We start from the raw sequence: 26,964 nt of genomic DNA on the forward strand, positions 1-26,964 counted from the left end.
GCTCACTAAGCCCCAGAGAGATGTCATGCGTCCTTGCTGTTTGTTTTGACCCGGGCCTTGTTTACGTTGGAGAGTCCACGTGACATATCTGTCGTAGTCATAACAGTTGATAGGGAAGGTAAAAATTAAACTTGGGAATGATGTGAAATCGTTATTGATCTGCCTGCCCTTCCTTGGCCCTTTTTGTGCTTGGGTTGTGTCATATGTATACCAACTGTTAGTATTAGGGATGTAACGATAAGGGCAATATCGTGTAAATTAAAACTGCCACAATATTGTCGTCGTCATGTTCACAATATTGAAAAGGAACACATCTGTTAAAAAAAAAAAAGTCAGGTTGATTTCCATTTGTGCAGTTTTAGCACGCTCTAGTGGCTAGTTTAATAGTGCAATTAAATTTTCATTAGGGATGTTTTGGCCTTCTATGTTTTAAAAATTGTCTGATGAAGGGCAAGCTAATTTGCTCGTGAAGCGATCAATTTGTGCTTGCATTCGCAAGTGGGGGGGGGGGGGGGGGGGGGGGGGGGGGGGTTGAAAATTGTGAGGGTGGAGTTCAAGCTGAGCTAGTGACGTGTAAAACCGACCTGCTAAAACAGCCCATTTGAGAGTGATGTTTGAACTAATGTGATACAAACGCCCATCGGAAAGGGAAACATGGATCGTTTATTTCAGAACTTTGGGGACTTAGTCAGGCCATAGCCTGACATACTTAAGTAAAAAAAAAAAAAAAAAAACACAAAAGTGAACATTTCATATGAGGGCACCTTTAAGATTTTTGTTGTAAATATTGAACATGTTCATTATTTAAGATTGTCGGGCCCGACTGGTTTTGGACCCAATTATTGGGACAAATCCACTCTTAACACATCTCACATCTAAAGATAATCTTATAAAATAATCTTATAAAACAAAAGATTGTCGGGCATTTGACGTCCTTGTTCGGGAAGGGGCAATATCGGGACAAAAACAGCCCGATTCTCTTTATGTGTGAACTAGGCTTTACTAATGGGGTATATGCCACGGAAGAGGCGGGACTGTTTTTGTACCTCAGTTTGGTTCTGGTTGGGTTTGTGACGTGTGGGCTGCATCAAAATGCTTGTGCTTCCGACTCTGTGCCCCTTGGTTGCGCGTTCGCAACCCGCACCGGAACCAAATTGATGTGCAAAATCACGTCCCGCCTCTTCCGTGGCATATACCCCATTGCTAGCATAGGAAGTGTTACTGTTAGCATTAGATTGATTCTCACTCATATGTGTACAGTTCAACACTGTTTTGTGTAAAGTTGGCTAGAACTCACCCCCCCGTATCTGAAACAAAACAAAATAGCCATTTGTCACAATGTAGCAAAAAATAAAAAATCAATCTCAATGATTGGACAAGCAAAGTGATTTATTTACAATCATAATCAAACAGTAATAATTGTTGCCCTTCAGTCTTTTCTTAACTTCTGAAATCTTTGGCGTGTGCCAGCAACAATCGAAAAATGTTTCCTACTTGAAAATAATCTTGCATGACAATTCTTTTTTTGTTGTTGTTTCTCTCTTTTTTTTTTTAACATCCAAAACAATTACATAATTGCAAATATGTCTTATCTCTTTGCATTTTTGAAATTTATTCCTGGAGGGATAATACAATAAGAAAATAAGTCAAACATTCCAAATCAAATATTCTTTCGACCCGAGCACCAGGCATTGATTGCCAAGTATCCTGGTAAATATTTATATACTTGGTGGTCCCAAACACAACCTTTCCACAAAACGCCCAATCAAACATTTAAAAAAAAAAAAAAAAGCCCTGACATCAATCGGCATATAATTCAGTGTATGTCTCAATCATAACAGGACACACAAAAAAAAGTCAAGAGCATAAAGTCAAGACATTTTGGTTTGAAGCAGCCATTTTGGGTCAAATTCCAGTCTTCTTTATTGACGTATACCCAAATGAAGCGATGTCCTTGACAATTAAATTAAATTAAACTTTTGTTTTTTTCGCCCTATACCACACAATCTGGTGTCAAAATTACCATGAAAAAAAAAGCAACAAAAATGGGTGGACACGCTTGGAAAAGTTTCACGTATGCAAAACCAAAAGTGAAATTCACTCCAATGAGCTGCAATTGGAAGCATGTATTTTACTACCTTTTATCCACCATCATCACCACCACATACCTCAAAACAACCACCTAACCCCCATCCATAGAGCACCTTAGGTGCTAGCAATACACTCTAACATAGAGCACATGAAGATTAAGACACTGGTCAAAGTGATTGATTGGAATAGCACAATGAAATGAAAAGGAGATGAAAAAAAAGTCCAATGTTGTTTCCTCATGCATATAACTAGAAAAGGTCCAACTGTAGAAGCAAATGAGTTCCAGAGCTGTGTAAAAATCTTGTTGAAAAAAGTGCACTTCTTAAGACGATCCATGAGCCACAAGCAATCATACGCAAAGCAGATTGATGATTAAAAAATGTTGAGGGAAAAAAAAAAAAAGATCCATTTCACAACAGAAAAAGTTTTAAAATCAACGAGCGTAAATCTGAAATGTACAAATTGGTAGCGAGTGAAAAAAGATGAGTTCTGCAGCAGAGCGGTACCAAACGGTACCGTGACTAGAAACAGGCCCGTCGGGCGTCGGCCCACCGGCGCTACGAGGTCTGCAGCAGGCGTCTGTAGTGCGGCATGACCTCGTGCTCGGGAAGGTGCAGGTTGAACTCCAGCGCCACCAACACGGGGAACTCGAAGGCGATCAGCTCGCGCCGGTTCACGCGGAACCGCTCTTCCAATTTCTGCAAGATAGATCCGGAATAATAAAATAATAATTGCCTAAAATTAGGGATAGACTGATTATCGGCCGGGCCGATTATCGGTGCCGATATTTGGCATTTTGACAAATATTTGCATTGACCTTTTTATGAATCTGAAGGCCGATTAAAGCTGATGTCTCGCTGTGAATGCTTGCGAACGTACCTAATTTTGGATTGTCATCAGGAATTGTAAGATGCTCTCAGTTTGTACTAGTCGTAAACACATTTGGAACGTAATTCAGGAAAATTTTTACTGCGAAGGTTTTGAAAATTTTTATGAACCGTGACGAAACCCCCAAATTAGCTACATTCGCATGCATTTTGTTCCTCAGTGAGATGCAGGGAACTTTTCATTTATGGATTTATTTAAATTTCCATGTCATAGAAAAAAATTGGAACTCTCTGCACTTGGTATTTAAAAAATAAATAAATTATGTTGAAATTCGGGCCCAACCGATTTAATCGGGTGCCGATTTTCAATCGGTCGATTAATGGCCTTCAAACATCGTCCAAAACAATCGGCCAATTGGGCCAAATGGACGATTATTTGAATTTTAAAACGAAAAAAAAAATTCAAAGAATACCGAAATTTCAGACGCTCTGATAGAACCCTGAATGCACCATTTTGCTTGCGTAGCATTAGCAACTAGCAAGTGTGTAGCGAATGTTATTCTGTTTTCCCTAAGCGTTCTTTAAGCTGTTTAATGACACCGCAGTTAACTGTAAAACTAGATACACAACATTGAGAATTACATCCACTTTATATATTCAAACAAAACATGCTTCTTTTTTAAAACATTGCTAACCTAGCGCTAACAGGAAGTTAGCAAATGCAAACAGGAAGTTAGCAACAACTTCAGGAGTGTTTCTCCTTCAAATAACAAATATCCACACACAAATCTTGTGGGAACACATACCCACAGATGAGATAACACAACGCACAAATTCTTCCCAATCTGTGAAAAACTAGTTATTTTAATAATATTCAATCACCTCTTTCTTCTGTACAGTACTTACTTTAACCCATTCACTCCCAGCCATTTTCACAGAAGTAGTCCCGTTCGCTCCCGGCTGTTTTACTGAATTTTGACTGATTTTTCAAGGCCCACAGAATATTGTGTTCTATTGCTATAAAAGCATGGAACCTACCAAAAGAAAGATTAAAGTCTCTTCTTTCATTAGGAAAAAAAATATGTTTCTATCTGTTTTGCAGCAATTAGCATTTAGAAAAGAGCTAAGTTTCATTAGTTTTCACAAATCTACTTAAAATTGTAAGTAATTTAGCTTTTTTTCTAGATGGCCCTGGTTGATCTTTGCTCTGGTGCCACCTGCTGGCCGTTTGTGTAATAAATACCATTTCTGCAACCGTTCTTTGCAGTTGAGAGGCTGCATCAAAGCCTTCTGTATGCTCTAGCATAAAAAAACAGGAAACAAAACAACGTATAAATACGTCTTTGGGACACTTAAAATATTTAAAAAAAAAACCAAACGTATTTACACGTTATTGGGAGCAAATGAGTTAATTGTGTACACCAGGGAACGGCACCACACTGCCCCCAAGAGGCCAAAATTCACAGGAACAGTCAGTATTTGTTCTTCCTTTTTTTTCCCATCCATCCATTTTCTTGACCGCTTATTCCTCACAAGGGTCGCGGGGGGTGCTGGCGCCTATCTCAGCTGGCTCTGGACACCCTGAACTAGTTGCCAGCCAATCGCAGGGCACACAGAGACGAACAACCATCCACTCTCACAAGCACACCTTGGGACAATTCGGAGCGCCCAATTAACCTGCCATGCATGTCTTTGGAATGTGGGAGGAGACCGGAGTACCCGGAGAAGACCCACGCGGGCACGGGGAGAACATGCAAACTCCACCCAGGAAGGTCCGAGCCTGGACTCGAACCGGAGACCTCAGAACTGGGAAGCGGACGTGCTAACCACTCGACTACCGTGCCGCCCTTCCTTTTTTTTTTTTTTTTTTTTTTTTTTTTTATTTATTTACCTTTTTTAAAACATTTTTTTATTTATTTACTTTTTTTTTTTATACTAATATTTTCTGTTTTACTTCAAATGAATATCGACTTGCAATATCAGTTTTTGTCCTCCTTTACTACTAATAATATGTACCGATATCGGCCTTGTAAAAAACGACATCGGTCTATCGCTACCTAAACTCATCAAAATGTGTAAATGACAATGTCACTGTGCTGACGCGTCTTACGTCAATAAGCAGCTTGACTTCGTGTTTCTTGAGATCGCCGCCTATCTTAGCCGCCAGCAGGACGCAGGCCCCCGTGCAGAGTTTGCGGTTCTGCTTGTTGAGCTTGCCCTGCAGCACCAACTTCTCGAAGTAGACGAAGGCCATGGCCACCGTGGGCTCCTCGTAGCCGCACTCGTCCTGGGCCAGCTTCTTCATCTCCCGCTTCAGGCTAAGATGAGGGGACATGATTCCGTTTGAACGGGGCGGGGGTGGTTTTGGACGGAGCCGTTTTAACGCGGTCCTACCTTCTGATCTTGCTGAGCGTCAGGCGAATGTGAGGGAACTTCTCCTTGAAGGTTTCGTTCATGTCCTTCTTCAGGTCGGAGGGTTTCACGTACTCGATGACCGTCGTCTGACAAACAGCAGATTTTAATCGAGTGTTTTTAAGTTTGTATTTTCATTTTGTACAACTGCACTGCATCATACTGACAGATATAACTTTTTTTTTTTTTTTTTTTTAATCGATATACATTTCCATTTTTATTTCAGTTGTTACCATTTGCTTTTTTCATTTTTTCATTACAGAAAATATTGTTGTTTGGGGATGTTTTTGTTTTTGTTTGTTTTTGTTAGTTTGATTTGTGTTTTTCTTTTTAAATTGAATTAATATTTTTCTATTTATATATATTCTCCAAATAATATCTATATACCAGTTCCCATTAATAAATAAAATATAGAATGTAACAATCATCACACAATAACATATTTAATACTCTATTTTAACATGTTTTCCTGCTAACAACATTTGATTAAAAAATCAGATGCAATACAGATTTCAACATAAAAAAAAATATATATATAAAAAATTATATTTTGGGACAAAACAGATGTAATATATTTCAAAATGGAAAAAAATTGTGGACTAATCTGATTACTGTAGTACACATTTAAAATGATATATTTTTCTCTTTAAAATTACAAATATTAAATATAAGTCAAATGCAGTAATTTCTTGTTTTCTTTATTTGAATATTTAATTATAATCATACAAAAGAATGTGTAAAATTAAAACTAATTATATATAATAAAACGTAGAGAAAGGAGACAAGGAAACGCCAAGTCTTTCCTGTTCACTTCATTTAAAAATCATTTTTAAAAATAGTAAAAGTACATAAAATAAATACAATTAAAGTGTAATTGAATACACTAAAAAATCTGCTCTACTGCCTCTCACATTTCAAACTGTGCAAAAAAAATAATAAAAATCATGGAATTGTGCATGTTGCAACTGGTAAATGTAATGATGTTTTAAAAAATGTATTTTACTTGTTTTGATATTTAAAATAAAATAATATTTTCTGTTGCTGACAAACTGCTCCACACTTCATCCCATTTATCAATAAAAAAAGTAAAAATTAGTGGAAATGTGAACATTTACACAAGTCAATTAATTGTGCACGTCCCTAAATTTTCTACTTGCACCCCTATAATTGCAGGCTAGGTAAAAATAAAAAAAATAAAAAAATTAAAAAAACATTCTCGACCCCTGCTACTGAATCTGACTGCAGCCAAAAAACAGACTGAATAGACTCAAATGTACGAGTAAACGTTGGCCCAAAATTAGGACTTTATAAAGGCTGATGCGTGACACCGTGGAACTAAAATGCAAATACTAAATGGCCACAAAAACGTTCAACAACAAAAAATCCCACTTTTGAAAAGTGTGAGTGCGGCGCAATGTGAGGAATGTACGGCTTCCACAATGGCCATTCTTGTGTAACGCTGGCTGGCCTTTGCCAATTGGAGGAAGCGAGAAGCAAAAAAACAAAAACAAAACAAAAACACGACCTGGCCTTGAGGACGCGTTCAAAAATGCTCGTGTGGGTCATGTAACATCCGTTCTGCATTGGGACACAAACGTCTGTTTGAATCAAGCGCGTCATTATTTTGCCACACGATTGATTAAAGCAACATCCTGCTGGCTAACTTTCACACAAATGAGCCTTTCAGACCTGATTGTCCTCTGTGGGAAAATGATCCACGCCTAAATACAAACGCTCCCTGGCTGACACAAATGTCAAAACAACACACACTAGTCACTCGTGCGACTTTTTGGCACTCGGTGTCGCGTTCACTGACTCACCATGTAGGACGGGAAGATGAGCACTCGCTTGTGTTTGCCGCAAGGCCACTGAGGGTCATCCAGAAGATTGGGGTCGTACTCGCGAAAGTCGCTCAGGTCGTTGCCTGGTAATGACGGCATCAAAAAAAAAAAAAAAGAAAAAAAAAAAGAACAACAATATTAGAACAACTTAATATTTGTTTATTAATCTGACAAAAAAAAAACAGAAAAAAAAAGTATTCTCGGCGGGATAAAAAAATGAAATTCGTAATTTAAAGGGATACTTGACTCATTGAGCCATTTTCAGCAGTAAAAGGTTTTTGTCTATAATTGTGGTAACTTCATTTTTCATGTACAATTAATACCTTTTAAAAAGTAATTTTTCTACTTGCTGTTGACTGATGATGATGATGACATCACCTGTGCTGAGGAAGTTGGTAACGACCAATCATGGCTCAGTTTACTGACCAAACCCAAAAAGCAGATGAGCCATGATTGGCTCGTTACCTACTTCCTCAGCACAGGTGATGTCATCATCAGTCGACAGCAAGTAGAACAATTACTTTTTAAAAGGTATTAATTGTACATGAAAATTAATGAAGTTATCATAGCCATTCTGAAGAAAATATCAACTTTTCACTGCTGAAAGTTGTTCAATGAGTCAAGTATTCCTTTGAAGTCAATTAACTCATTCACTCCCACCCATTTTCCTTTACTGGATTTTGACTGCTTTTGCGAGGCCCACAGAGTATTGTGTTCTATTACTATAAAACATGGAATCTATCAAAACAAAAATTAGCATCTCTTCTTTCATCAGGAAAAAAAAGTATATTTCTATATTTTTCCGTTTTGGAGCAATTAGCATTAGAATATGGGTAAGTTTAATCACAAATCTGTTTAAAACAGTGGGGAAAAGAGTTTTTGCAACATGGCTCTGTTTGATCTCTTATACTCTGCTGCCACCTGCTGGCTATTTTTGTAATAACTACCATTGCTTCAAGCGTTTTCTTCAATTCAGAGGCTGCATCAAAGCCTTCTGTATGCTCTAGCATAAAAACAAAACATAAAAAACGTATAAATACGTCTCTGGGAGCAAATGCGTTAATGAGAAAAAAAAAATGATAGTTAAAAAGTGAATTTAAGAAATGCAACTTTATCCTCAAATTCTCCCTCCCAAAAAAAATAAATAAATAAAAATATATACCAATTCTGGATTATTTTCTCAAGATTACAATTTTTTTGTGGGGTGGGCAAACCCCCATTTTTTTGTGTCAAATGCTTATTGGTTATATAGTATGTATACCTATAAAAATCTATTCGCAGACCAGGCCAGGCCTTGGTCAAATTCCAAAATGGCCGCCTTACTGTTCAATTTTGTCCTTGACTTATTTTGTGTGTCGTGTGTCCACCCAATTTCGTTTTCATGAGTAAAACTGGCATGCCCCTCTACCATCCCCCCAATCAGAAGCAACTGAAATCACAAACCTGCCGATCCCACCGGTTGCTAACCAAAACAGCAGCACCTAACAAAGTGCAATACAGGCAACAAGACATGGAGCGAGCGGAATAACTCGGTGAGGCGTTTACCGACCGGTGTCCAGGCTGCTCTGGTTGCTGTTGGCGCGGGCCAGGCTGAGGCTGCGATGGCTGGCGTTGCGAGACTGCGAAAAGGACGACGTGGAGTCGATGGTGTTCCTCCGCCCGCCCAGCACGTTGGTCGGGTACAAGAACTGCGTGTACGACACCGTCTGCACACACACCAAAGTTGTTCAGGAATTTTAACGGAATAAAAAATAAATGCTTGGGAAAAAAGAAAGAAAGAAAGAAAGCTGACTCTGCAACTTATGTTTATAAAACTAAATTTAATTCTGATTATAGTAAAAAATTTTCATTTTAAACTTTTTCAGTTCATATCATAAATGAGATTTCAAAGTTGTTTTTTATTTATTTATATACATCTATAGCTACAGAAGACGGAAGGTTAATTGTTTGAGAATTGTAGTTTAGTTTGCTTTGTTATACAATAGTGACCCTTTTTTTTATAATCTTACATATGACAAATACTCCATATATTAAAAAATAAAATAAAACTCATACTAAAACTATTAAATTACAATAAATGATTTTAAAAAATAAAAGAAAATAACAAACTTGCTATAAAAGCAAATTAAAATTAACAGATTAAAAAAAAAATCACAACAAAATAGTTTAAAAACTAACTAATGAAAAATCCATAACTATTACCCAAAACTTTTAGGTGCAAAATTAATTGTAATGTGCAATAACAATTTGACAAAATCATTGCTGTGTTGACTGCTAATGGGGTAAGCTTAAAGTCGAGCCAAAAGACCACCAGTTGAGTATTTTATTTTTCATAGTTTGAATTCCAATTATTTATTGGTTTTACATCACAATAAACAACCAGGCTTATGATGTAAATACATACTTTAACAATTTTGTTTTTTTAAATTGTATTTGCTAGTTTCTTACCTTCCCGTCAGCACCGAGCTCGACGCCCTCGAGTCCAATGACCATCTCTTTGGCGCTGACGCCGCCCGACGGGTGTCGCTGGCGCCCCGCCCCCTCCATCTTCACGTCCCTGATGATGAGCACAAAACATTTATGACTACTCCTACTTTTTTTTTTTTTTTTGGCTTGAACTGCCATCCGGCGAGTCTTTGTCTGTGGCGTTCTTTTTGCGGGTAGCTAAAGTGTCCCTTCGGGAGGAAACAGCATTTAGGCCATTGACTGAAATGTCATACGGCTGTAGGAGGTCAATGGAAAGAAGGAAAAGAGACGACTGGGTGGGTTTGGGCCTCCAGCTCACTGCTACGAGGAAATATTATGAGAACTCGAGTGGGCTAACTCCATTTTGTCATTTCCAGATGAATACTGGTCATAGATCAAGGTTTAGTTTGACCGTCTGCATGTTAGTACAGCGGACGTCGTTTGAACAGGCCCAGAAGCAACTGACATAGAAAAAACAGTGTCCAGGCCAACTCAAAATGGCCATTAAAGTTCCACAATTCACCACATCACCAGTAAATGGCGCTGTAGCGCCATCAACAAAGGATAAACAGTAGACAGAACAGGCTAAAACACTTAGCAATGTGGCGTTCATGTCAGCAGGCTAAAGTTAGTAGAAAGCATGGACATTAGCTTAGCATTGCGATACGTAAACAGTAAACACGTAGCTCAAAAGAAGCGACGAATATTCATATGGTATCTATGGCTGTTTTTCTACTCAGGTGCTAGCTTACGTCTCAGCCATGCTATTTTTGGTACAGTCCACAATTTTGTGTGCGTGTAAAAGCCCTTTTACATGACGTCTTAATTGTAACAAAGGTGAAAAGGAACTACTAATGTGACTAAAGAACACAAATATTTTTGTACTTGTGCAAGACCTTTTTAAGCAATGAAAAGGTGTAAAACAAAACTTTTGTACTGTATTGGGTGTTTTTAGGCGCCCCAAAATGTACTTCGATGTAACAGACCACCAATTTTATGTTCATTATCTTCCAAGTCACATGTCAAAGCATACCGTCGTCAGATAGGAAAATATCCACACGTAAAATACACATGAAAGTTATGTACGCAGTTCATTTGCATGCTAGTGAGTAGTTGCGGAAAAAAAATTGCCTTCACAACTTGCTTTTGGACGGCCAGCAAGAAACAAAACGGGGTTTGCAAACTTGGATGCCAGACCTGAGAGATGAACTAGCTTAGCGCTAGCTAGGATGAGGCTACAAGCAACGTACTGTAGATGGATTTCAAAATAGAACCAAACAGAATTATTATTATTTTTTCTGCTGTTAGCCAAGGTTCGGTATGGTGCAGGATCCTGGAGGTTAAAGTAAGTTATTGGTTAACCTGAGATAAGTCAATGATTTAGATAAATCTCTATAGAAGTGGACTCCATTTACCATTTTTAGCGAGGTTTTTTTTTTTGGACTGACATGTTTTTGGGCGAAGGTACATTGAGTAATAGCAAATGCGTATCTGGTGCCAGTTCAAGAACCACATGAAATAGTAATAAATTTGACACGGGATTAACGAATTAAGACAAGAAGTAGGGCTGCACGATATTGGAAAAACATGCGATATGCGATATACTTGCTGAACATAGCGATATCAATATTATTGCGATATTTAACATGCACCTAAAGAAATTAAATTTTTATTACCTAATGAAAGAAAAACATTTTTCATGGGGCAGAATAAGCAATCTTCATGTAATCTTAGTTAATTAATTGTAATTATGTCTTGATAATTTTCAACTATTGAATGGCGATGCACATTTTAGTTAGCATCTGACTGGTCAAATTCATATAAAAAGCATAAAATTCCATATGAAACTTATTGCGTGCCTTTGCGATATGCATATTACAAGGGCCAATATCGCGATATCGATATTTTTTCGATATATTGTGCAGCCTTAACAAGAAGCACAATTTCTGTAAAAGTATCCAGAAAGTCATCGCTATTCACTACCATATAAATTAACAGGCAATATGGAGTTAGCCCACTTCGCTCTCAGTAGCTCAATTGTGGTCACAAGTTGTTGTTTTTTTAATCCACTTCCAAAAGCTGAAAACTATTTTTTTCCTCTCTGTGTCCATATTGCATCCTTTTTGTGTAATATATTCAGAGTCAACACAACCTTGGAGGACAAGAATTCAAATAAATCCCGAAAAGTCCCAATCGTGAATTTAACATAAATGTGTATGAAGCATGGAGGTAAACTTGTGACCACTGCACTGCTTGCATGAACGTCGTTGCAATCCCGCTTATCTTTTCGGCCCGGGCTCATGTTTTCAAAAGATAGACGTGACCTCACATGGCACTTGACTGAGGAGGAGGGGTTAATGTTAGTTACGTGGCAGGAAAGGCGGGCTGGCGTCGGGGCACCCTCGGGGCCGAGGGAACGCGAGACGATGCGGGCGGACTATGAAGCGTCCGCTATCTTAACAATGTGATGACAAAAAAGGGGCAGAACAAACATCTAAGGAAGGAGAGAAGATGATGAACGAGAGCTGGACGTTGCTTAGTAACGTGCTCCACATGGCGCCCGTGGCTCCATGCAACATGCATGCGTGTGCGGCGCAGCCAAGATTGGGGAAAACATTCTGACAAGCCTCAAGCAACACAACCGGCGCCAACATTCTCACTTCACATGCGCCAAAAAAAAAAAGCTCAAGAAAAAGTGAGGGGAGCACCAAGTTTTTGTACGCCGCCATGTTCATATCTGTCGATAGATAAACAAGAAAATCAGGTTCTATGCATTATATTTTTGAATTGAATAAATTAATGGAGTTGTATTATTTCATGAAAAGTCTTAAAAATATATTATTTTCTTTATGTATTTTATTGCTTTTAATTACATATTAATTTACTTGGGTGCAGATTTATGAATGAAGCCCTTCAAATAAATTGCAGATGACAATTATATTTTTCAAATTTTTAAATATATTTACAATTCAACCATCCAAAATGGTTGCAAATGGAAAATAATGAAATAAGCTGACTACAATAATTTCTGAATGTCAAGACAAGACATAAAAAAAATTAAAAAAAATACTTATTTGTTAGCCAGGGTTGTGTAAAATTCCAGCAATGAAAATAATATAAATTAAATAAAAATATGGTTATATTTCACAATTTCCTAAATTATTTCCCATATAAAATAAATAATAATAAAATAAAATAATAATATAATAATATATAATAAAAAATACAATAAAAAATAAAATATTTAATACATATTTATTTACTAATGAAAGTTTATGTGATTTTGGCATTAATCATGAAATAAATTGATTTCATCAGTAATTAATAAAATCATTTAATAAATTATCACTTACAAAGCTTGACTGAATTATTTTAAAATATCTATTTTAATCGGGTGTTCATTAATACCTTACAACACATTTAATAAATGTTATAAAATAAATCAATACACTTTTTTTTATTTTACAATCTAATTCATAATTGACAATTTCAAAAATTATTTCCTATTAACAAGAATAATTGATTTTTTAAATTGTTTTTATATTTATTTCCCTTAGACACACACACACACAAAAAAAACTTGTTAATAAGCCTTTTGTTGTTTAATCAAAACAGGAATCATCAAATGCGCTCATGACCCCACAAAAATCAAAGCCTACAGTAAAAACCTTTAAAAAGAAAAATCAAAGCCGTCTTTGTGTCAGACCAACAATTCGTCCTTATGGCATATTTTGTGCATATCCATCTGATGGTGCCTTTTTTTTTTTTTTTGCAAGATATGGGTAAAAGGACCTCAACTGTTTTCCTTCAGTTTCACGTTTTGTTTTGTTTTTTACCTCGTGACTGTATGCAACACTTTTCTTCAAAGCCTGAAGGAATACAAATGGGAAGAATGACCCAAGCTAATGAAAACTTTGCACTTCGATTAGCAGTCAACATGCAGACCAGCGCTGACATCCTCACAGCACAGCGCTTGCTTTGCGTGGCTTTGACGGTATCCCGGAGTCAAAATGGAGAGCACATCCACAGAAGAGAAGAAGCCAGGAGGAGGAGGAGGAGGAAGAAGCACAGATGGAGGAGGAGGAGGAGGGCGGTCATGCTGGAGGATACGTACCCCGCTTGGCTACAATCTCGATAGGGCAGCACTGAAAATACACTATAGAAGGATCTTCTGCCACTGATTAGGACTATCCTACAAAAACAAAACAAGCTCATCAGGATAACGTTTGGCTCGGCTTTAACTGCTACTGCCGTGTTCAACGTTGTTTGAATGGCATATACGACATAATTCATTGTTTTGAGATATTACGGAGTGTTAAACTGTGCTAATAATATGCTCATATTAAATACTACTAAGACAAGAAGACCATTTAAAAAAATGACGTACAAAATTTTGAAGAAAAAAAAAGACCAGCAAAAATATTTGAATGAGGGCTCAAAAATGTATCTATCTAAAAATAATAAGTTAAAAAATATATATAACTAAAAAAAACATCACTAGATGAAGTTTTAAAATTGTTTTGGGAAAAATAAAACCAGGACCAAGGTACAAAAATAAAGCGTTAGAAAAAAAAGTCCAAGTTAAATAAGCTAGCGCTAGCTAGTCTATGCTAAATAGCAGGGTTTGACATTAACAGTATGGCCCATAGACGCTAGCCCAACCCGCCATTATCTGACACTAATAATAACTCTAAATTGTATTTTTAGATTTAACCAAAGCACTTTCATTTCTGAAACAATCTAGCTGAAACAAGATGATGACAAAAGAAACAAACGTGACCGCCGCTAGCAAGACTGGATAAAGTGGCATGAATCGGGCTTAGCCTCATGTTGCTAGCTTGGGTTAGCCTTAATAAATGCATACCAGAGGCAGTTTGACCACGGAATAGAACAAGAGTAGCAATACAAAGTGAAGCTTCATCGACGTGTTTTGTCAAATAGTATGTGAATGAGAAATTTATTGATTAGAAACTGTCGTTACTGTCACAACACTTGTTGGAATACAGCATACGACTGGTCTCACTGAATTAATGGTGAGTGATATTTTTAATATTTGGTTTTAATTTGATCCACAATGAAAAATGTCTTCACGTGAAAGTGGTCAGTGGCCAGTAAAATGTTGGTGGACCGCTGCCTGTATAAAAACAAAAAAAAATACATATTTTATGCAATGTTGGAATGTTAATGCTAGGATATGTTTTAATAATTGTAAGTGCAATGCCTTGATTTTATGGAGGTTAGTACACAGTCATGGCAATGAAGCCAATTGTACACTATAAAGACACCAATATGAAAGGATCACTAAAACGCATTACATTATAAATATACGGGGCTAGTAGCGCCTCAGGCCACCACCCAAAAAGGCTTAATGCCAAACCCTGGATTGATAACAAGACTAATACAAAAAAAAAAGAAAAAATATCAAGACATGCTAAAGAAAATTAAAAGTAAGACCAACAATAAAGAAACATTAAAAAAAAAAAAATTCTGTTTTTCCTCAGCCAAATGTAATGTCTTTAACTTATTTGTGTTATATGAAATGATTAAAAAAAATAAAAAATCTTGGTCCAATGTCCTGGCCCTGTTTTTTTTTATTTTTTTATTTTTTTTTTATTTTTTATTTTTCTCTACTATGCTTCACTGTCCGCTACATGCATGAACGCTTGTCAACAAGCAAGCCCAATCCTGTCTGACTGCTTTCCAGGAGTCCAAAACGCAGAGAAAACAATGTGACTATTTATGTCAACGTGGAAAAAAAAAAAAAAAAAAGTCTTAACAGCTGCTACACATGTGTGGCAATTGTCACCTATATTGACCTCTTTAATCGACAAACTTATCTCCCTCATCAGCTGTTCATGAAAGTACAAAAACAGTAGGAGTGTAAAGGTACATTTTTCGTCATGGTTAGCGCTATGTTTTTATATGTCTGTCAAATTGTTAAGTCCTAAAATTGCATGACATAAATATACAATATTTTATTTGTATTCTTAAAACATTGCAGAGGGTCCTTGGTTTATGATAATCCAAATTGTGGCGTTTTTACGACTTACAAGTGTCATTCATACAAATGTTTAATGTAATTAGTAATTTAATACTGTGCTAGCATAGGTTAGTGATGACTTGAGTACAAATTTTAGTTCTAAATCAAACAGGAATAATTCAGACTGATGAATAGAACCTGTGAATGAAATATATTTTTAATGGTTGAAAAAAAAAAGACTAAACAAGACCAAGATTTCTTTTAAAGATCAACTTTTTTAAATATTCTATCTTCATACAAATATTTTCCGTAATTTGATGTGTGCTGGGCCTTAATGTTCCCAATGAGTAGCAAACCGTCAAAGGTGCGTACCAAAATGCTGATTTTTGCTGTACCATTAGACTCTGTGAAGATTCTAAATAAATGATTATTCCTGTTACTATACTGATTATTTGTTGCTGACTGCTTAGGGGTTCCGTCTACAAACTTCAAAGGCCTCCCAAAGATAACAAAATGCCTCAAAATAATCCAAACAATAGCTTAAGTGTGTGTGTGGTTTGGTGTGTGATTTCATGCTGTGATCACAAGTCCGCACTCAAGCGTTAAAAGTGGAAAAAAAGGCAAATCAAAACAGTGGGAGCAAGACTTGACTTCACTTCCATTCGCTTACCTTCCGTTACGTATATCGTGTTGCCGCATGTTCTTAATGAAGTGGATCTTTTTGAAGCTCTTTGGTCGAGGGGAACCCGACAGGGTTCGGCACCTGAGATGGGAGAAGAAGAAAAAAAAAACGATGGGAGCGTTGTTGACTAAAGCGTTGCCCAAAGCGTGCCGCGGTCGTACCTGCGCAGAGGAGCATTCTCCTCGATGTCCTCTAACGTTTCTAGCGAGGAGCGTTGCGAGATGAGCCGGCGCCTGCAAAGAAAAACAATGGAAATCTCATTGACAACAAATTGTACAATTAACACATTCATTGCCAGACCAGAAAAAAAAATGCATCATTTGACGTCTTTTTCCCTCAATGGCAGTGAATGACAACATGGTAACATGGTAAATGGTTGATATCATGTATAGCAGGGGTGTCCAAACTTTTTCCTCTGAGGGCCACATCCAGAAAAATAGAAAGCTGCAAGGGCCACTTTGATTTTTTATTTTTTTTTAAAGTTATTTATTAACACATTCATTGCCAGACCAGCAAAAAATGCATCATTTGACGTCTTTTTCCGTCAATGGCAGTGAATGAGTTAAAAGAAAATTAATAAAAACACTAGAAATAAATAATAATATAAATGTAAAGATGATTCCATACATCCACTGTGATTTAGAAATACACTATTTAAATAATTACGTCTTTAAACACACCTTTTAAATAATACTAACACGTGTAAACACATTTCATATAATAACCAAGAGCAAGAGATAATACAAAATATTATACCAACAGTGCTACAGTGTGTCAATCATATCTTTTCACAATATGTCAATCATGACCAAAGAATGGTGGCATTTTAAAACAAACCTACAGCTGTCATTTTAGTTTCTGTAGGCATAAAGAGCAGGATTAAAGAGGATTTCACATTCAATAATCATCAGCAATATAACTAGTCTGATTCGAAATGCTGTACTTCTGCTTTCACTCTTCTTCTTTAGTCAAATTTACAGTGTCTAATCGGGATGTAACGATATCCAAACATCACGATACGATATTATCACGATATGAAGCTCACGATACGCTAATTATCACGATATTGTGGGGGGTTGGCGATATTTAAAAGAGGTCACAATATTGTAAAAAAAAAGTGAGCTCATACTAAAAAAAAATATTGTGCTTTTGTACATAACATAGCAATGCATATAAACCACCTACAATCTCTAATAACATTTAATATTGAGGCACTTACTTGTTAATGCACGCACACATCGAGTTGATTCGGTTCACAGGCATATTAGGTTCCGTTTTATATGACAATTAGTGTGGATTGTAAACAAAGAAGGGCCAAAAGATCCCTAATGAAAATTAAATTTCACTAAAAAAAACTAGCCGCAAGAGGGTGCTAGAACTGCACAAATGGAAATCAACCTGACTTTTTTAACAGATGTCTTTCGTTTAAATATCGTGAACATGACGACGACAATACTGTGGCAGTTTTAATATCACGATATCACGATATTGCCCTTATGGTTACATCCCTAGTGTCCAGCTAAATTGTGTGCCACCATCTACAGGGTGACAGTGGAATTACACCAAAAATAAATAGAGGCAAAACAAAAATCCAACCGACATAGCAAAGAAATAGTCATACCTTCAAACTGGACCTGAACCGACATCCACTGGGTGGAAATTAAAACATGTTTATATGCTGAAAGAGCTCAGCAGCAATGTGAACTGTCACTTATCTACTTCACAGCAATCAGCTACAACAATAGCTAAGCATATGCTAATGAGCGACGGTTAAATGGTGACAAATAAACCAGAATCAACGCAGAACTGGTCACGGAAAACATCTTGTCGCAAATCGCAAGCAACATTCATTTTTCACACGGGGGCTGCACGACTGCGCAACCCGCTTGAGCAGCAGACTCACAAGTGAGTGTTAAGTGCTTCTGTACAAAATAAGCTTGTCAACTGACTACTCGCCCAAACTGTTTGGACCAACTCACATTCAACTCTACTAACCGGCGTGTAATAGTATAAAAAAGCTGTTTTACAACAGTTATCTTGTTTGGAAAGTCCAGCATCAAGTTTGTCTTGGAAAACAAACGACGTGACGTCCACTAGCCAGAGGCAAAGTTGCATTGCCAGGGATTACGCACCGAGTCCTGACATGAATAGCGCAGAAATCCACAAGCAATTGACAAGCGCCCCAAAAAATATTTTGAATTGACTGTATTATTAGTTCAATCCCTAATATACCCCAAACAATGATCCCAAAATATGTACTGTAAATAGAATGAATTAGAATAGAATAACCAATTTTACATTCATCTATACCAGCAATAAATGTCTTAATGATTTATTCTTTTTTTTTTGCTATTGTGAATGTTACTACCGTTTTATACATTTCTGACCCAATACTACATAGACACTCTCATTTTTTTCAATACTGACAATCCCGAACATCCATCCCAGACATTTCTAATATTTCGCAGGAAACAAACGGCGTATTTGTATTACTTTTACCTGTGACTATCATACAATCCAAGCAGATAGTTATAGTAGTCAAACGACATTTAATCATATTTTGAAATCAAAATAGTCCTCACAAATCAAATTACAACGATCCAAAATACAACTTCCTTTCATCAAGTCGCAATGCTGCATTTGAGGATGGTTGGAAGTCGGACTGATACCACTCGGATGACCTCAAAGCATTCCAGGCAAATGTCAACAACAAAAACGGCAGATGATAAATTGTTGTTCTGGTTCACGCAGTCAGTCCAAATCACGTTGGCTTAAGTGAAGTTACTTACTTTGAATAACTACATTAATTTCAGAATATATAAATAAATGAATAAATAAATTTTGTTTGTAGTTGTGTAAATTATCTTTTGTCATTGTGTCTATTGTCGAGTAACGTCAGATTGAAACCACTGATGTGAGGATCCTTTTTTTTTTTTTGATGACTTCGAAATTCAGATCTCAGAGTTCAAAGAGGTGTTCCCGAACGGTCACATTTACTGGTTTGAAGTCTTCCCACCTTCCTCTTGTCCTTGAATGCAGCATTAGACCTCCATTTTGACTTGGGATGTAAGATCAATAGAATAGCTCCTCGTTTATCATGGGGATTATGTTCAAGAACACCCCATAATAGACAAACATTCACAAAGTAGGAACCAAAGACAGTATTTGCTATGAATTACTGTAAATAAAGATGACTATATATATTTTAAAGTTTACCCTCTTCACATTTTTACGTACCATACTCTTAGTGAATGAATTGTTAGCAAAGGTTAGCCATTCTGCGCGCCTGGTTTTCAGTTCATGCTCATGTATGAATGTGATTATGTGTTTATTTTGTTACTGTTTGGTTTGATGTTAACTTCCACCACCACTGCCCATAGCTATGCGGACCACCCAGATTTCACCACTCAACCGCCTCTCAGACCTTAACTGGAGTCCATTGTGCTGCTGTTCGCTATTAGCCAGTGGCCAACGCTAGCTACTGTACCGCTCTGCTAACATGCTGCCTTAAAAGGTTGGCTAAAAAAAAACTTGAATGTGTGAAAGTTAAACTAGTGTGAATAGTTACATGATATTATTTTCCACACACACTATTCTATTAGAACATCTCCAAGTGTCGTTTGATGCTATGGCATTCACCACGCAAGCTGCGGACACTTAACCAGGCTAATGCCGTCTTCCCGTCAAGTATGTGCTTATTGCTTAATCAGCGACAGAGACCAACAAAAGATGTCTCTGTTCTCGAGGGTCTCCTGAGGTTTTAGGCTGACTTTAGCCAGCAACAGAAGCCATTTTGAACACCACATTTGACCGATGTTACAATGCGTCCGGAAAGCATTGACAACAGCGTTTCACCTTTTCCGCATTGTATCTTGTTGCAGTCCGGTGGGTGAACATTTGCGACACTAAACGAATGTTGATTTCACGTCAGGGTTCGTTCACTTCTCAGCATTTCCTATACGTTCTCTAAACAGAATTTCCTACAATCAGAAAAAGTTTAAATAAAATTTCAAATGAAGAATTGTGCTTCATGAATCGAATGAGGGGGAAACTATGCTACTTTATCTCTGGTCTTTTCTATTTATCAGAGTGGGCTTGGAAGTTAAAAGTGTCCTTTTAATCCATCTTTTAACGGACAAAAACAAAACAAAACGAGGATGGAGCTTTAGTGTGTTGACACTACATGACCCCGTGAGGACTTTGCACCAACCCCTGTAAACGAACAGGCTGAGGGACGTGCTCACGCCAAATATCTTTTAAACAATAACACAGCAGAGGGACACTCGTTCACTTATCCAGTCGGACATTAATGCCACTTCCTGCTATACTTTCCTACAGAGATTATATACATACTTACAGAGGTGGTTTGATAACGGTAAAAACTAGCAAAGGTTTCCCCCTCTGTTCCTACAAAGCTATACATCATCCTGTCAAAAGAAGAATGAAAGAAGTGACACCTTGCCACAGAAGGACATAGATATTCACTTTTACACGCATAAAGAAAGTAACTTTTTAAATTTGCATGACCAATAAGAATGTGAAAAATAAATGCCTGTAAGGTATAAGAATTAAACATGGTTTCACCCACACATTCTACAATCAAGTTCAGTAGCGTAGTTATTAGGGATGTAACGATATCAAAACATCACGATACGATATTATCACGGTATACAGATCGCGATACGATAATTATCACGATTGGCGATACAAAAATTCACAATATTGTAAAAAAAAAGAAAAAAAAAAGCTCATACTAAAAAAAGACAATATTGTGCTTTTGTACATTACAGCAATGCTTATAAACAACCTACAATCTCTAATAACACTTAACATTGAGGCACTTACTTGCTAATGCAAGCACACATTGAGTTCCTCCACATATTGACTCTGTTTATATACATAGAAGGGCCAAAACATGCCTTGTGAAAATTAAATTGCACAAAAAAAAACTAGCCAGCAGAGGGTGCTAGAACTGCATAAATGGAAATCAACCCAACTTTTTTTAACAGATGTGCTGCTTTTAATATCGTGACATGACGAAGCCGATATATTGTGGCAGTTTTAATATCACGATATTGTCGTTATCGTTACATCCCTAGTAGTTATTGTTTTTGCACTTTTTTTCCTCCTATACCTCCAACATATGTTGTCTTTTGTTTAGGGTCTGATTGATTAATCGACCAATATTAGTGCTGATTTTGGCTGTTTTTGTTGTTGTTGTTGTTGTTGTTTTTTTAAACACAAAAACATATTTCAATGTAAGACAAACATTCACCCCACCACAGTTAAACAAATACTGAAGCAATGTGAAAAAGTTAAATGTGTCTTGTTTTTTTTTACAAACCAAATATTTCTTCAAAAAACGCTGATAAACATTCGATATTATCAATGAACAAAGTGGTGGAAAATGTAAACTTTTTTTTTTTTAAGCAAAAATAATTTCAAAAAAAGTGTATAATATTGTGAAAAATAATTATCTACAAATGATGTGGGGGTTAACTGTGCTGTTATAATGCCACAGACAGACTTTCACAAACGAATGAATGCTTAAAAAAAAAAAAGAAAAAAAAAAAAAAAAAAAAAGGGTTGTGGGGATGAGCAGGCAAAAGGATAAAAGGGCCATGTGTGCGGCCACCCATAGCCCCCCACCCCCGACTGTACATCCCTAGCATGGGCTAAACCGTAATAATTGTTTGTTTTACATTTGAGGTTCCAGTGTACTACACTAGCACATAATGGTCATGTTTAGGTTGGGTTTACTCTCCAACAGAAGCATCATGGAGTGTTCTTATGTAATCTACCCATGATGCCAAGCATGACCTCAGTACTGCGCCATCACACCTCACATCCACATTTGTGACCACAACATGAGCCGTTACTTTTAAAGTCCCACGTGTTTTAAAAACACAAACAATGTAGCATCAACGCGACACCCAAGCTAGCAGACGGCGAGAGGTGTCAAGTCAACCAATTAGTCTCTTGCTTTCTGTGCTTCTCGTCTATTCTGGCTTCCGCTCTGCGACTTCCTGAATGGAAGCGAGGCCGGAGGCCAAGAACAAGTCTGAGGGGAGAGAGTGTCTGTGGGGCCCCTGAGAGAGGAAGTGGAAGGAGGGGGGAGTGAGAGAGAGCGAGAGAGTCTGGCACCTCTGGACACGTTTCTACTACCAGCTGGCCTTGTGGAAAACAAACCAGCACTGTGTAGATATGTGCGCATCATGCTGCAACATGGCTCTATTGGATTGATGCACGTTATACAGTACATCGTGTAAGGTTATTATTTTTAACCAGAGATATGGTACACTTTATTGCTCACTGTTATTGTTATGCTAGGCTAGGTGAAATTCCAAAGCCACTTTCAGAGCTAGCTAATGCTAATGACACCGTGGCTTTAGCGAGCGTCACAAAACTGGGAAAAAATATAATTATATTAAAACAGTTATTACCATTAATGGTTAAAATTGAAACGCTAACAGATATGAATGTCAATTCCCAATTAATATTATTGGAAATAATGTAGTAGTTATACTGTTTATATTCTATGTTGCGTTTATAACTGACTAGCTAACATTTTTCCTGCTGTCAGTAGCCAATCAAAATGTTACTCTTTTAACCTATTTATATATCAGATTTTTAATCAGAATTCTTTTTGTTAATATTCAAATTGTCTTAAAAATACTATACTATTTTTTTTTTTAAACTTTACATCAATGTTGAAATACACGTGATTATTATTGGCATTATTAATACTCCATAAACTCAGCATTTTTTCGTGCCACATTAAACATCAGCTTCTTTGTATCTGCTAATCAACATTGTGGATGATAAGAATGTGTTTTTTGTAATATAACGTGCATTAAAAAAATACACTAAGTTTCTCACTTGTTATATTTCTATATATTTTAAATTATAATAATTAAAACATTTGAAATATTTTATGATTGAAATTGGGTGATGTGTTATAAATTAAAGACAATAGTGAAAACATTACCATTTCATTCGTATCGCTGATGGTAAAAAATAAAAATAAAAATAAAAAATCTCACATGCACCACATACACATGGCATAGTGTATGAAGTGCTGCCCCCATGAGTGAAAATGATTTACAGCGGTTTGCTTTTTTCGCCACACTCCAGTCTCTGCTTCCACAAGTAAAAAGATGCTCGCCTTGTTCAAGCCCCTTGCTCTGCCCCTTGTCGTCATGGTGACACAAGCCAGACATCCCATTGGCCCAGCATTATGGGGTGGAGTATACAGTCTATCACTCACACGAGACAACAAATTAAGTGTGTCAAGTGTCATATTGATCCTTGGGGTAGTTGAATGAAATCATGTCAGGCATGTTAAGATTGCCAGGAACTGTTTTAAATTGCAAACTGCTTTACGAGTGAGATGGCAGTGTAAAGTGCATTAGAAGGTCAATGAGGAAAGTTCCGGTCTTCAAGAGGACCTTGCAGCAGAAGGTTCTGCCATTGAGAAGCAGCACACGACTGTTTGTGACAGCTGCCCCTTCACCATTCAATAAAAGGGAACAAAAAAAAAATAGACATCCATACGGAGAGGATGTCGGAGGTGAATGAGAGTCTACGGTTACATCACGTTGAAATGGAGCAGGTGTGTGTCATGTTTCCGACTTGAAATAATTTAAAGTGCAAAAGGAAAGCTCCAACTCAAGAAACAGACTTCACAGGGGGAGAGACAAGGAAATGGTCTGGCTGTTCCATATAGTATGAGCAATCAATTACATTTCAAATACAAATTGATGTTGATGCTAACAGCGATAGCATGGTGGCTAATATGCTGAGCATGAACAAGCACTGAAGCTTGCCAATTTACATTACATTACCTATATTCATGCTTTGCATTACATATGGCTAGCGGGGACTAGCTTGCTGCTAACTTCTGACCGCTAGCAGTTTAGAAGCTAAACAGCTGTAAAACCAGAGTAGTAAACCAAGCAGTGAACTCTTCACTTCAGTGGTGGTCCTAGCTTGAATGGCACATTTCTACAACTAGCTTACTTCATATCTGCCAGCAAATAAAGACTTTCAACAATCACTTCTGTCATGTTTCGGTTTTGGGGGTTGGGTTTTGGTTTAGTTTGGGGTGCTTATGTTGTCTGTTGTCCGGTTTTGTCTCCCCTAGTCTCGTCATAGTTAACCTCGTCCACCTGTGTGTGTCTCCCCTCCCCGTTTGTGTTGCTAATTAGTGCCCTCTGCCTGCTGTGTTTCCCAGGTGTGTCTTGTTAGTGTCTCGTTAGTGTTGTATTTAGTCAGTGGGGTTTGTTCATGTGTCGAGTTAGCATTGTCTTGTCTTGTTCTGTTGAGGTGCACTGTGCTGATGGTGTTACGTCTAGTCAAATTTCTCCACGTTTAGTCAAGTTTCTCCACATCTAGTCAAGTTTCTCCACGTCTAGTCAGGTTTCTCCACGTCTAGTCAAGTTTCTCCACGTTTAGTCAAGTTTCGCCACGTCAAGATTCTCCACGCCTACTCAAGTCTGTCCACGTCTACTCAAGTCTGTCCATATCAACTCAAGTCTGTCCACGTTCAGTCCAGTAATAGCAACCAGTCCGCTCCCATCCAGTCTCCTATTGATTCCTGGTAAATAAAGTTGTTCTCATTCCTGTTTGTCTCCCGGCCTTGTTTCTCCACAACTGGGTCCATCTACCACATCCTCGCTCCACACACTATAACAACTTTAGGGCTTGCTAGCAGAATCCTTCAAGATCCCTTATGTCTCCACAAGGGTTGGCTAGGGCAGGGCTGAACAAACTCGGTCCTCGAGGGCCGGAGTACTGCAGGACTTAGGCCCTCGACACCTGCCCCTGAACTATGGGATAGCTGCCACGGACTTCCGTCTTCCGGATTACACACATCAGCGCCGTTTCCAGCAACTGCTGGTCGCGGTCCAACACTCGCACACCCACCCTGCGCCTCACAACTGTGCGCAACCAACGGGCACAAAGGCGGAAGCACAAGTACTGGGACGCGGCCCACATGTCGCAAACCGGAAGCGGAAACAAAGCTGATGTGTGAAAACCCGGAAGTCCTGCCTCCTGTGTGGCATATACCCCATTGCCAAAACGCCCACTGCTGCTGTTGTAGAGACATTTGGCTTGTCCCAACATAATTACACTTTATTAAACCATATGTTGTAATATTTGTGTATTTAATTGCTATATTTCTATCAAAAGTATGTAACAAAAAAACCCTAAACAAATACTTTCAAAATGTGAAAGGAAATCTGCATATCCGCGAGTGTCGAACCGCGAGTATGTGGGGGTCCACTGTATTACTTTTTCGTTCATGGGTATTATCAGGCCAAAAGTTGTGTGAGTTTACCTCGACCGCTGCAGCTCTATGGCAGAGTTGGCAATCTGTCCTCCCTCCACGCCGTAGTTTTGGGATCCTTGCCTGGAGTACGCAGCGGGCGCGACCCCCGGAGTGTACGTCTGCAATCTGCCCCGGGCCGAGGCGCCTAGAGCGGACAGAGGCGAGCCGAACGCGGGCGCCGGAGGAGCGAACGCCGGAGTAAACGGTTCGCCCTCGCCGGGCACTGGAGCGACGGATGCGGCCGAAGCGACCGAGCTGGTTCGGCTGCTCGCCAGGAGAGCCTGGTTGGCCAAGGCGGTCGCGGCCGCGGCAAGAGCGGCAGCCGAGGAGGAGTTGGAGGAGACGGAGGTGGAGGTGGCTCGCTCCACCACCACGCAACTCCGGGCGTCCGACTCTCCTCCCTCGGCGACGTCCTGCGCCTCGTGGCGCTCGTCCTGCACCGGTCGTCCATCCAGGGAGATGTTGGTGAGGAAGGAGAGCGCCGCTTGCCTCCGCCTCGGGTCGATGCGTTTCCGCGTCTGCGAGTTGTTGATGCGGTGTCCGTGCAGAAGCGTGGCCGTGGCCGCGGAGGGGCTGCTGCTGCTCGCGGCCGCAGCCATGCTTCTCCTCCCTCCTCCTCCAGCACCTCTTCCTCCTCACCTACGATGCATCGAAGCGTGGCTAAAAATATACTGTGATGGGTGGGTGTATATTGCCGATTGTACAACTGTTCCGTCTTTTTATGTGCACGCGTGGAAGTGGGTTGAAAACAGCCAGGTCACGTGGTTGCAGTATTGTGGCAGAAAAGGGGAGCGTTTGGACCAATCAGGCGCCAGCTTTTTTTCCCCACCCTTTTCCTGGCTGTTCAGAACAAGTAGACGCTACACGAGTGTTGTGTTGTGACACAAGTTGCACCAAAAAGTAAAAGACTGTGAGCGACTGCCTGGCACACTTGTTCACGCAGCACAATAGACGATGGACGGAGGAGAATAAGTTGTTTGCTGTGCAATACCTCCCCCTAGTGGCTGGACGGGGATAGTGTTCTATTGCGGCAATGAAAAACATGTGCAAGGATGCCCTCTGGTGGAACAAGCGAGCAAACGTCATGTCGGTCGCTTTAGTTTCTTGCGTAGACAGACAGTATTACTGTACTATTTGGTTATAGTTGTCTCAGGATTTAATCATAATGAATAATAATAATAAACTTAAATTAATTGTTTTCATTCAGGTTTTATGGCGTATTATTGTTTATTGTTATTATTATAGCATTAGCATTAATAATATTATGATTATTACTACTACTACTACTACTATTATTTCTTACTACCAGGGCTGGACTGGCATAGAGGGCAGAT

The 26,964-nt window shown here is 38.4% G+C and overlaps 1 protein-coding gene across 2 annotated transcripts; it reads right to left on the reverse strand.

Moving 5' to 3' along the window:
• Nucleotides 1-1,368: 1,368 nt before the first annotated feature.
• On the reverse strand, nt 1,369-26,388 carry cables1 (Cdk5 and Abl enzyme substrate 1). 2 transcript variants are annotated; one of them, XM_077518379.1, is made up of 10 exons: nt 25,640-26,388; nt 16,461-16,532; nt 16,288-16,380; nt 13,752-13,829; nt 9,620-9,728; nt 8,721-8,877; nt 7,151-7,254; nt 5,313-5,419; nt 5,029-5,236; nt 1,369-2,789 (listed from the first exon to the last, which is right to left on the reverse strand). In XM_077518379.1, exons 1-10 carry the CDS (start codon nt 26,227-26,229, stop codon nt 2,649-2,651), a joined length of 1,659 nt encoding a protein of 552 aa, XP_077374505.1. In that variant the 5' UTR covers nt 26,230-26,388; the 3' UTR covers nt 1,369-2,648. The 2 variants fall into 2 exon arrangements, with proteins under 2 accessions (XP_077374505.1, XP_077374512.1); XM_077518386.1 differs by lacking the exon at nt 13,752-13,829.
• Between the last annotated feature and the right edge of the window lie 576 nt (nt 26,389-26,964).

This window comes from Festucalex cinctus, chromosome 1, assembly GCF_051991245.1.
Source record: "Festucalex cinctus isolate MCC-2025b chromosome 1, RoL_Fcin_1.0, whole genome shotgun sequence".
NCBI lineage: Eukaryota > Metazoa > Chordata > Actinopteri > Syngnathiformes > Syngnathidae > Festucalex > Festucalex cinctus.